The 12,694-nt window shown below is 46.2% G+C and overlaps 1 protein-coding gene across 19 annotated transcripts in view; it reads right to left on the bottom strand.

Moving 5' to 3' along the window:
- The window catches only part of PLEC (plectin), a 476,113-nt gene that overhangs the window by 138,300 nt on the left and 325,119 nt on the right, over positions 1 to 12,694 (bottom strand). For 9 of the 19 annotated variants that reach the window (XM_053715475.1, XM_053715480.1, XM_053715463.1 and 6 more), the window contains exon 3: positions 6,636 to 6,650. The exons of the other annotated variants lie outside the window; for them this stretch is intronic. In XM_053715475.1, the coding sequence (XP_053571450.1) occupies positions 6,636 to 6,650 (15 nt within the window). The remainder of the gene's footprint in view (positions 1 to 6,635; positions 6,651 to 12,694) is intronic. 19 annotated transcript variants of the gene reach the window in all.

Below are 12,694 nucleotides of genomic sequence, written 5' to 3'. Positions count from 1 at the left end.
TGCAAGAGGATCACCCAAGCAGAGCTGCTATATAGCTCCTCCCCTCACATGTCATATCCAGTCATTCTCTTGCAACTCTCAACATAGTAGGAAGGCGTGAGAGGAGTGTGGAGTTTTTATACTTAATTATTTCTTCAATCAAAAGTTTGTTATTTTAAATGGCACCGGAGTATGCTGTTTTTCTCTCAGGCAGTATTTAGAAGAAGAATCTGCCTGCGTTTTCTATGATCTTAGCAGAAGTAACTAAGATCCACTGGCTGTTCTCACACATTCTGAGGAGTGGGGTAACTTCAGAAAAGGGAATAGCATGCAGGGTCCCCTGCAAATGAGGTATGTGCAGTAAAATATTTTTCTAAGGAATGGAATTGACTAAGAAAATACTGCTGATACCGATGTAATGTAAGTACAGCCTTAAATGCAGTAGTAGCGACTGGTATCAGGCTGATGAATGTATGTGCAGTAAAGTAATTTTCTAAGGAATGGAATTTGACTAAGAAAATGCTGTTAATACTGAAGTAATGTATGAGCGTTAACTGCAGTAGAAGCGACTCGTAGCAGGCTTATTAATAACACTACATAACCTTTAAAATGGATGTTTAAAACGTTTACTGGCATGTTAATCGTTTTTGTGAGGTACTTTGGTGATAAAACTTATTGGGGCATGATTTTTTCCACATGGCTAACGTATATTTCTGCATAGAAACAGTTAACTGAGGTTTCCCACTGTTGTAATATGAGTGGGAGGGGCCTATTTTAGCGCTTTTTTGCGCAATAAAAATTCAGTCACAGTCTTCCTGCTTCTTCCTCCATGATCCAGGACGTCTCTAGAGAGCTCAGGGGTCTTCAAAATTCATTTTGAGGGAGGTAATCAGTCACAGCAGACCTGTGACAGTGTGTTTGACTGTGATAAAAACGTTAATTGTTAAATTGATTATCCGTTTTGGGTATTAAGGGGTTAATCATCCATTTGCTAGTGGGTGCAATCCTTTGCTAACTTAATACATTTACTGGGAAAATTTGGTTGCTATAACTGATTTGGTTCATTGTTGTTTCAACTGTGACAGTTTTTTTGTGCTTCTTAAAGGCGCAGTAGCGTTTTTTTATATTGCTTGTAAATTTATTTGAAAGTATTTTCCAAGCTTGCTAGTCTCATTGCTAGTCTGTTTAAACATGTCTGACACAGATTAATCTGTTTGTTCACTATGTTTGAAGGCCAATGTGGAGCCCCATAGAAATGTGTGTACTAAATGCATTGATGTCACTTTAAATAAAAGTCAATCTTTATCTGTAAAGAAATTATGACCAGACAACGAGGGGGAAGTTATGCCGACTAACTCTCCTCACGTGTCAGTACCTTCGCCTCCCGCTCAGGAGGCGCGTGATATTGTGGCGCCAAGTACATCAGAGAGGCCCATACAAATCACTTTGCAAGACATGGCTACTGTTATGACAGAGGTATTATCTAAATTGCCAGAATTAAGAGGCAAGCGCGATAGCTCTGGGTTAAGGACAGAGCGCGCTGATAATGTGAGAGCCATGTCCGATACTGCGTCACAATTTGCAGAACATGAGGACGGAGAGCTTCATTCTGTGGGTGACGGATCTGATCCAGGGAGACCGGACTCAGAGATTTCTAATTTTAAATTTAAGCTTGAGAACCTCCGTGTATTGCTAGGGGAGGTATTAGCGGCTCTGAATGATTGTAACACAGTTGCAATTCCAGAGAAATTATGTAGGCTGGATAGATACTATGCGGTGCCGGTGTGTACTGACGTTTTTCCTATACCTAAAAGGCTTACAGAGATTATTAGCAAGGAGTGGGATAGACCCGGTGTGCCCTTTTCCCCTCCTCCTATATTTAGGAAAATGTTTCCAATAGACGCCACCACACGAGACTTATGGCAGACGGTCCCTAAGGTGGAGGGAGCAGTTTCTACTTTAGCTAAGCGTACCACTATCCCGGTGGAGGATAGTTGTGCTTTTTCGGATCCAATGGTTAAAAAATTAGAAGGTTACCTTAAGAAAATGTTTGATCAACAAGGTTTTATCTTACAGCCCCTTGCATGCATTGCGCCTGTCACTGCTGCTGCGGCATTCTGGTTTGAGTCTCTGGAAGAGGCCATTCGCACAGCTCCATTGGATGAGATTATGAACAAGCTTAAAGCACTTAAGCTAGCTAACGCATTTGTTTCTGATGCCGTTGTACATTTAACCAAACTAACGGCTAAGAACTCCGGATTCGCCATCCAGGCGCGCAGAGCGCTATGACTTAAATCCTGGTCAGCTGACGTGACTTCTAAATCTAAATTGCTTAATATTCCTTTCAAAGGGCAGACCTTATTCGGGCCCGGCTTGAAAGAAATTATTGCTGACATTACTGGAGGTAAGGGTCATACTCTTCCTCAGGACAGGGCCAAATCAAAGGCCAAACAGTCAAATTTTCGTGCCTTTCGTAACCTCAAGGCAGGAGCAGCATCAACTTCCTCCGCTCCAAAACAGGAAGGAACTATTGCTCGTTACAGACAGGGCTGGAAAGCTAACCAGTCCTGGAACAAGGGCAAGCAGGCCAGAAAACCTACTTCTGCCCCTAAGACAGCATGAAGAGAGGGCCCCCTATCCGGAAACGGATCTAGTGGGGGGCAGACTTTCTCTCTTCGCCCAGGCTTGGGCAAGAGATGTCCAGGATCCCTGGGCGTTGGAGATCATATCTCAGGGATATCTTCTGGACTTCAAAGCTTCTCCTCCACAAGGGAGATTTCATCTTTCAAGGTTGTCAGCAAACCAAATAAAGAAAGAGGCGTTTCTACGCTGTGTACAAGACCTCTTACTAATGGGGGTGACCCACCCAGTTCCGCGGACGGAACAAGGGCAAGGATTTTACTCAAATCTGTTTGTGGTTCCCAAGAAAGAGGGAACCTTCAGACCAATCTTGGACCTAAAAATCTTAAACAAATTCCTAAGAGTTCCATCATTCAAAATGGAAACTATTCGAACCATCCTACCCATGATCCAAGAGGGTCAGTATATGACCACAGTGGACTTAAAGGATGCCTACCTTCACATACCGATTCACAAAGATCATTATCGGTACCTAAGATTTGCCTTTCTAGACAGGCATTACCAGTTTGTAGCTCTTCCCTTCGAGAATTTTTACAAAGGTTCTGGGCTCACTTCCGGCGGTGCTAAGACCGCGAGGCATAGCGGTGGCTCCGTACCTAGACGACATTCTGATATAAGCGTCAAGTTTTCAAATTCCCAAATCTATTACAGAGATAGTTCTGGCATTTCTGAGGTCGCATGGGTGGAAGGTGAACGTGGAAAAGAGTTCTCTATTACCACTCACAAGGGTTCCCTTCCTAGGGACTCTTATAGATTCTATAGAGATGAAAATTTACCTGACCGAGTCCAGGTTATCAAAACTTCTAAATGCTTGCCGTGCTCTTCATTCCATTCCACACCCGTCAGTAGCTCAGTGCATGGAAGTAATCGGCTTAATGGTAGCGGCAATGGACAAAGTACCATTTGCGCGCCTGCATCTCAGACCGCTGCAATTATGCATGCTAAGTCAGTGGAATGGGGATTACTCAGATTTGTTCTCTCTACTAAATCTGGATCAAGAGACCAGAAATTCTCTTCTCTGGTGGCTTTCTCTGCTCCATCTGTCCAAGGGGATGACCTTTCGCAGGCCAGATTGGACGATTGTAACAACAGACGCCAGCCTTCTAGGTTGGGGCGCAGTCTGGAACTCCCTGAAGGCTCAGGGATCGTGGACTCAAGAGGAGAAACTCCTCCCGAGCAATATTCAATGCTCTTCTAGCTTGGCCTCAGTTAGCAACTCTGAGGTTCATCAGATTTCAGTCGGACAACATCACGACTGTGGCTTACATCAACCATCAAGGGGGAACCAGGAGTTCCCTAGCGATGTTGGAAGTCTCAAAGATAATTCGCTGGGCAGAGTCTCACTCTTGTCACCTGTCAGCGATCTATATCCCAGGCGTGGAGAACTGGGAGGCGGACTTTCTAAGTCGCCAGACTTTTCATCCGGGGGAGTGGGAACTTCATCCGGAGGTCTTCGCTCAACTGATTCATCGTTGGGGCAAACCAGAACTGGATCTCATGGCGTCTCGCCAGAACGCCAAACTTCCTTGTTACGGATCCAGGTCCAGGGACCCGGGAGCGGCGCTGATAGATGCTCTAGCAGCCCCTTGGGTTTTCAACATGGCTTATGTGTTTCCACCATTTCCGCTACTTCCTCGACTGATTGCCAAGATCAAACAGGAGAGAGCATCGGTGATTCTGATAGCGCCTGCGTGGCCACGCAGGACCTGGTATGCAGACCTAGTGGACATGTCGTCCTGTCCACCATGGTCTCTGCCTCTGAGGCAGGACCTTCTAATTCAGGGTCCTTTCAACCATCCAAATCTAATTTCTCTGAGGCTGACTGCATGGAGATTGAACGCTTGATTCTATCAAAGCGTGGCTTCTCGGAGTCGGTTATTGATACCTTAATACAGGCTCGGAAACCTGTTACCAGAAAAATTTACCATAAGATATGGCGTAAATATTTATATTGGTGCGAATCCAAGAGTTACTCATGGAGTAAGGTTAGGATTCCTAGGATATTGTCTTTTCTACAAGAGGGTTTAGAAAAGGGCTTATCTGCTAGTTCGTTAAAGAGACAGATTTCTGCTCTGTCTATTCTTCTACACAAACGTCTGGCAGAAGTTCCAGACGTTCAGGCTGTTTGTCAGGCTTTGGCTAGGATTAAGCCTGTGTTTAAGACTGTTGCTCCGCCGTGGAGCTTAAACTTAGTTCTTAAAGTTCTTCAAGGTGTTCCGTTTGAACCCCTTCATTCCATGGATATTAAGCTGTTATCTTGGAAAGTTCTGTTTTTGATGGCTATTTCCTCGGCTCGAAGAGTCTCTGAGTTATCTGCCTTACATTGTGATTCTCCTTATCTGATTTTCCATTCAGACAAGGTAGTTCTGCGTACTAAACCTGGGTTCTTACCTAAGGTAGTTTCTAACAGGAATATCAATCAAGAGATTGTTGTTCCATCATTATGTCCTAACCCTTCTTCAAAGAAGGAACGACTTTTACATAATCTGGACGTAGTCCGTGCCCTGAAGTTCTATTTACAGGCAACTAAAGATTTTCGTCAAACTTCTTCCCTGTTTGTCATTTATTCTGGTCAGAGGAGAGGTCAAAAAGCTTCGGCTACCTCTCTCTCCTTTTGGCTTCGTAGCATAATACGTTTAGCCTATGAGACTGCTGGACAGCAGCCTCCTGAAAGAATTACAGCTCATTCCACTAGAGCTGTGGCTTCCACCTGGGCCTTTAAGAATGAGGCCTCTGTTGAACAGATTTGCAAGGCTGCGACTTGGTCTTCGCTTCATACCTTTTCAAAATTTTACAAATTTGACACTTTTGCTTCTTCGGAGGCTGTTTTTGGGAGAAAGGTTCTACAGGCAGTGGTTCCTTCCGTTTAAAGTTCCTGCCTTGTCCCTCCCATCATCCGTGTACTTTAGCTTTGGTATTGGTAACCCATAAGTAATGGATGACCCGTGGACTGAATACACTTAACAAAAACATAATTTATGCTTACCTGATAAATTTATTTATCTTGTAGTGTACTCAGTCCACGGCCCACCTTGTCTTTTTGAGGCAGATCTAAATTTTAATTAAAACTCCAGTCACCACTGCACCCTATGGTTTCTCCTTTCTTGTCTAGTTTTGGTCGAATGACTGGATATGACATGTGAGGGGAGGAGCTATATAGCAGCTCTGCTTGGGTGATCCTCTTGCAACTTCCTGTTGGGAAGGGAGTATATTCCATAAGTAATGGATGACCCGTGGACTGAATACACTACAAGAGAAATAAATTTATCAGGTAAGCATAAATTATGTTTGCTCTACAACGTTGCCCTGCTAGACATATAGCAATTTAATAACAAAAGCCTAGGGTTGGGAAGAGGAAATCCTCAGAAAGAAAGAGTAATGCGGGGGGGGGGGGGGGGGGGGGAGGGGGGGATAGAAAGCAACTTTAAATAACTCAATATACCAACCTAAAAGGCATTTCTCTTCCAGAACATCAGCACATTGTTGATCAGGACTTGACAAAACTCAAAGTCAACAGCTGATAAATGTTCCTTCTGAATATACTGTGTGTGTATATATATATATAATTACACCCAAGAGCCTTCACTGGCTTGGCTACTCAACATTCTGGAAGGACCATAACATTTAAATTAATTTGTCAGCCCCATGTTGTATATTATTATTCAGGGTCTGTTCTGGTTTTCTAAGGGTTACTCTGTACCACAAACTGCAGAAACATTAGCAAAGGTAACACTAGTTAGTGGGATCCAAACACCATTGGTCAGCACAAGCATGTGGTCATTTTCTGACGTGCACTGAAGATTACACTACAGATCATGCATGTTCTACAAGAACAATTTGTTTTTTGATGTTTGTGCTGTAGATTTCTGTGGCTGATGGTAGTTGCAGGTTGTTATGGGATGAATAGACTGAAAACTTCACAAATAAGAAGGCAACATAAGTGCAGAAGCGCTAATTTACACAGAGAAAGACATGCGCCAATGACAGAATCACATGACGTCAGGCAGGAAACCTACCTCTGCTCTCCAGTGCTTCACAGCCCGCAGGAGAGGTTACAGAGTCAGGACCAGAAGAGCGAAGAGGTAACAGGGATCAGGAAGACAGGGACACATACAGGTGGCAGCACAGGGGTCAGGAAGACAGGGACACATACAGGTGGCAGCACAGGGGTCAGGATGACAGGGACACATACAGGTGGCAGCACAGGGGTCAGGAAGACAGGGACACATACAGGTGGCAGCACAGGGGTCAGGATGACAGGGACACATACAGGTGGCAGGGCAGGTGACAGAGTTGTAGGAGAGTTGGAGCAAGGTAGGTGACATACAAGAGACAGGGACAAACATAAAAAGGGATTATAGTGACAAATGAAACATGAAGGGAAGGAAGTTAGGAATATGAAAGACAATGGAGAGAGAAGACAAAGAACAGAAGGGAAAGGGGCAGAGAGTGAAAAAAGAGGAAAAAAAAGGAAATTAGAGAAAAGAACATTTTATTACAGAGTTGTAAAGATAAATCCCACTATAACTGACCTATACATGGCTATAGGGCTAACTGGCCCCAGGACACCCAGCATGAGCAGAGCCCAACACTACTGAGGCTTCCTAGAATATGGTACTGACCGGTTACTGAGAGGTGGCACAGGGTACTGACCGGTCACTGAGAGGTGGGTCACTGTGAGGTAGCACAGGGTACTGACCAGTCACTGAGAGGTGGCACAGGGTACTGACCAGTCAGACATGGTACTAACCGGTCACTTAGAGGTGAGAGATACTAGTGTGTGGTACAGAGGGGGGTACTGAATGGTCACTAAGAGGTGAGATAGACCAGTGTGTGGTACAGAGGGAGGCACTGAACGGTCACAAAGAGGTGAGATAGACCAGTGTGTGGTAAAGAGGGAGGTACTGAGCGGTCACTAAGAGGTGAGATAGACCAGTGTGTGGTAAAGAGGGAGGTACTGAATGGTCACTAAGAGGTGAGATAGACCAGTGTGTGGTAAAGAGGGAGGTACTGAACGGTCACTAAGAGGTGAGATAGACCAGTGTGTGGTACAGAGGGAGGTACGGACCGGTCACTAAGAGGTGAGATAGACCAGTGTGTGGTACAGAGGGAGGTACTGACCGGTCACTAAGAGGTGAGATAGACCTGTGTGTGGTAAAGAGGGAGGTACTGACCGGTCACTAAGAGGTGATATAGACCAGTGTGTGGTACAGAGGGAGGTATGGACCGGTCACTAAGAGGTGAGACAGACTAGTGTGTGGTACAGAGGGGGTACTGAAGGTCACTAAGAGGTGATATAGACCAGTGTGTGGTACAGAGGGAGGTACGAACCGGTCACTAAGAGGTGAGATAGACCAGTGTGTGGTACAGAGGGAGGAACTGAACGGTCACTAAGAGGTGAGACGGACCAGTGTGTGGTACAGAAGGGGTACTGACCGGTCACTAAGAGGTGAGACAGACCAGTGTGTGGTACAGAGGGGGTACTGACCGGTCACTAAGAGGTGAGACAGACCAGTGTGTGGTACAGAGGGGGTACTGACCGGTCACTAAGAGGTGAGACAGACCAGTGTGTGGTACAGAGGGGGTACTGACCGGTCACTAAGAGGTGAGACAGACTAGTGTGTGGTACAGAGGGGGTACTGACCAGTTGCTAAGAGGTGAGACAGACCAGTGTGTGGTACAGAGGGGGTACTGACCGGTCACTAAGATGTGAGACAGACCAGTGTGTGGTACAGAGGGGGTACTGACCCGTCACTAAGAGGTGAGACAGACCAGTGTGTGGTACAGAGGGAGGTACTGACCGGTCACTAAGAGGTGAGACAGACCAGTGTGTGGTACAGAGGGAGGTACTGACCGGTCACTAAGAGGTGAGACAGACCAGTGTGTGGTACAGAGGGGGTACTGACCGGTCACTAAGAGGTGAGACAGACCAGTGTGTGGTACAGAGGGGGTACTGACCGGTCACTAAGAGGTGAGATAGACCAGTGTGTGGTACAGAGGGAGGTACTGACCGGTCACTAAGAGGTGAGATAGACCTTTCAGGCACAGCAGCAATTAATTAAGCCACTTAGCCAATCGGCCTACATTCTTGAATTGATTAATGCGGGCAGATACCCAGCATTCTGGGCCGAATAGTGAGAGAGCAGAGAGGGTTGGGGGGCAATGCAGGTTGTTTTTTTTTTTTTGTTTTTTTTTTTCTCTTTCTTCTTTTCTTTCCTTTTCTCTCTCTTTCTTCCTTTTTCTCTGTCCTCCTTCCCCACCCCTTTCCACTTCCCTCCCCCCCCCCGTATTGACATCACTTAAAAGTATGTTTAACCCACCCTAGGACAGATATTCATGTATTTACGTCCTTACAGAGATTAGCTTTATATATTCTCCAGGATAAATTCAAATTACGTGATACACAGGCTATAACTTTCTCTGGCCACATCCCTTCTAATACAGAGTTCTTGGGACATCATTGTATCTCCTATTTTTAAGCTGTGCTTTTTTTTCTTTTTGTTTCTTATTTAAAAATCATTGTTATTGGCTTAAATGCTCTATAATTTGTTAAGACTTGTCTCTCCTCTGTAAAGAATATTGTTTGTAATCTTGCTTCAAGGCCTGTAACAAGACGCCTGTGTGTACGCTAACAATAAATAAATATTTAAAAAAAAAAAAGAGGTGAGATAGACCAGTGTGTGGTACAGAGGGGGTACTGACCGGTCACTAAGATGTGAGACAGACCAGTGTGTGGTACAGAGGGGGTACTGACCGGTCACTAAGAGGTGAGATAGACCAGTGTGTGGTACAGAGGGAGGTACTGACCGGTCACTAAGATGTGAGACAGACCAGTGTGTGGTACAGAGGGGGTACTGACCGGTCACTAAGAGGTGAGATAGACCAGTGTGTGGTACAGAGGGGGTACTGACCGGTCACTAAGATGTGAGACAGACCAGTGTGTGGTACAGAGGGGGTACTGACCGGTCACTAAGAGGTGAGATAGACCAGTGTGTGGTACAGAGGGAGGTACTGACCGGTCACTAAGAGGTGAGACAGACTAGTGTGTGGTACAGAGGGGGTACTGACCAGTTGCTAAGAGGTGAGACAGACCAGTGTGTGGTACAGAGGGGGTACTGACCGGTCACTAAGAGGTGAGACAGACTAGTGTGTGGTAGAGAGGGGGTACGGACCGGTCACTAAGAGGTGAGACAGACCAGTGTGTGGTACAGAGGGAGGTACGGACCGGTCACTAAGAGGTGAGACAGACCAGTGTGTGGTACAGAGGGGGTACTGACCGGTCACTAAGAGGTGAGACAGACTAGTGTGTGGTACAGAGGGGGTACTGACCGGTCACTAAGAGGTGAGATAGACCAGTGTGTGGTACAGAGGGGGTACTGACCGGTCACTAAGAGGTGAGATAGACCAGTGTGTGGTACAGAGGGAGGTACAGACCGGTCACTAAGAGGTGAGATAGACCAGTGTGTGGTACAGAGGGGGTACTGACCGGTCACTAAGAGGTGAGATAGACCAGTGTGTGGTACAGAGGGAGGTACAGACCGGTCACTAAGAGGTGAGATAGACCAGTGTGTGGTAAAGAGGGGGTACTGACCGGTTGCTAAGAGGTGAGACAGACCAGTGTGTGGTACAGAGGGGGTACTGACCGGTCACTAAGAGGTGAGATAGACCAGTGTGTGGTACAGAGGGGGTACTGACCGGTCACTAAGAGGTGAGATAGACCAGTGTGTGGTACAGAGGGAGGTACTGAGCGGTCACTAAGAGGTGAGATAGACCAGTGTGTGGTAAAGAGGGGGTACTGACCGGTTGCTAAGAGGTGAGACAGACCAGTGTGTGGTACAGAGGGGGTACTGACCGGTCACTAAGAGGTGAGACAGACCAGTGTGTGGTACAGAGGGGGTACTGACCGGTCACTAAGAGGTGAGATAGACCAGTGTGTGGTACAGAGAGGGTACTGACCGGTCACTAAGAGGTGAGATAGACCAGTGTGTGGTACAGAGGGAGGTACTGACCAGTTGCTAAGAGGTGAGACAGACCAGTGTGTGGTACAGAGGGGGTACTGACCGGTCACTAAGAGGTGAGACAAACCAGTGTATGGTACAGAGGGAGGTACTGACCAGTTGCTAAGAGGTGAGACAGACCAGTGTGTGGTACAGAGGGGGTACGGACCGGTCACTAAGAGGTGAGATAGACCAGTGTGTGGTACAGAGGGGGTACTGACCGGTCACTAAGAGGTGAGACAAACCAGTGTATGGTACAGAGGGAGGTACTGACCAGTTGCTAAGAGGTGAGACAGACCAGTGTGTGGTACAGAGGGGGTACGGACCGGTCACTAAGAGGTGAGATAGACCAGTGTGTGGTACAGAGGGGGTACTGAACGGTCACTAAGAGGTGAGATAGACCAGTGTGTGGTACAGAGGGGGTACTGACCGGTCACTAAGAGGTGAGATAGACCAGTGTGTGGTACAGACGGGGAGGGGGGTACTGACCAGTTGCTAAGAGGTGAGACAGACCAGTGTGTGGTACAGAGGGAGGCACTGAACGGTCAATAAGAGGTGAGACAGACCAGTGTGTGGTACAGAGGGGGTACTGACCAGTCACTAAGAGGTGAGACAGACCAGTGTGTGGTACAGACCGGAAGGGGGGTACTGACCGGTCACTAAGAGGTGAGACAGACCAGTGTGTGGTACAGAGGGAGGCACTGACCGGTCACTAAGAGGTGAGACAGACCAGTGTGTGGTACAGACGGGGAGGGGGGTACTGACCCGTCACAAAGTGAGACAGCACAGTGTACTATCAGTAAATCTATGCATGGACTGAGTAGTAAACACTATAATAAAGGACCTCAGGACAATAAACCTGTAAAACTAGAGAGCAATTGAGATTCCAGTGTTTATGGCCTAAACCACCCACTCTGTATCCAGTCTGCTGAGAGGAAGGTCAGCCAGCTAGAAGCAGATACATTCACAGGAATCAAGGTCTGTCTTTATCTTGTTAAGGAATTTAAAGGTCAGGCATTATGTACTTGTTTGTGACTCCCAGCCATTAAAGGGACAGTAAATACAGTAGATTTGCATAAACAACAAATGCAAGATAACAAGACAATGCATTAGAACTTAGTCTATTTCCACTCAGTCTGTATCATGTGACAGCCAGCAGCCAATCACAAATGCATATACGTATATTCTGTGAATCTTGCACATGCTCAGTAGGAGCTGGTGACACAAAGTGTAAATATAAAAAGACTTTGCACATTAATGGAAGTAAACCGGAAATTAGCTGCTCTACCTGAATCATTCATTTTGACTTGAGTGTCCCTTTAAGTATTCCCCAGAGGGCTCTTCTGGAATGGTGGAAGCCCCTTCTTACCATAGCCCTCCATAGATGCAGAAGCCGTAAATTCCCACAGACTCATTTAATGCCTAATAAATCAGCTTGGTCACAAGTCAGTTGCCTTGTATTCTTGTGATGAAGGAACCTTTTGTTCCAGACAAGGCACAGGATCCAAAACCGAAAAAGTCAATTTAAAATTATAGCCAAAGGCTCCAACACTATAGAGATGTGTTCAATGACGGAACATCCCAGCCCAACATGATAAAACAAAGGTTGCTGTTTAATTCAAATATGCTTTATACTAAACTAAGCTCTCTATAAGAGTATATGTGTGAGTGCCTGCAGTGTAGTGTGCGGTGTGCTGTGTATACTAGAGTACGTGTGAGTGCCTGCAGTGTAGTGCGCGGTGTGCTGTGTATACTAGAGTATGTGTGAGTGCCTGCAGTGTACTGCACTGTGTATACTAGAGTATGTGTGAGTACCTGCAGTGTAGTGCACTGTGTATACTAGAGTATGTGTGAGTACCTGCAGTGTAGTGCGCGGTGTGCTGTGTATACTAGAGTATGTGTGAGTACCTGCAGTGTAGTGCACTGTGTATACTAGAGTATGTGTGAGTACCTTCAGTGTAGTGCGCGGTGTGCTGTGTATACTAGAGTATGTGTGAGTACCTGCAGTGTAGTGCACTTTGTATACTAGAGTATGTGTGAGTACCTGCAGTGTAGTGCACTGTGTATACTAGAGTATG

The sequence above is a fragment of the Bombina bombina genome, chromosome 5, assembly GCF_027579735.1.
Source record: "Bombina bombina isolate aBomBom1 chromosome 5, aBomBom1.pri, whole genome shotgun sequence".
NCBI classification, from domain to species: domain Eukaryota; kingdom Metazoa; phylum Chordata; class Amphibia; order Anura; family Bombinatoridae; genus Bombina; species Bombina bombina.
This window is presented reverse-complemented; position numbering and strand designations above follow the sequence as displayed.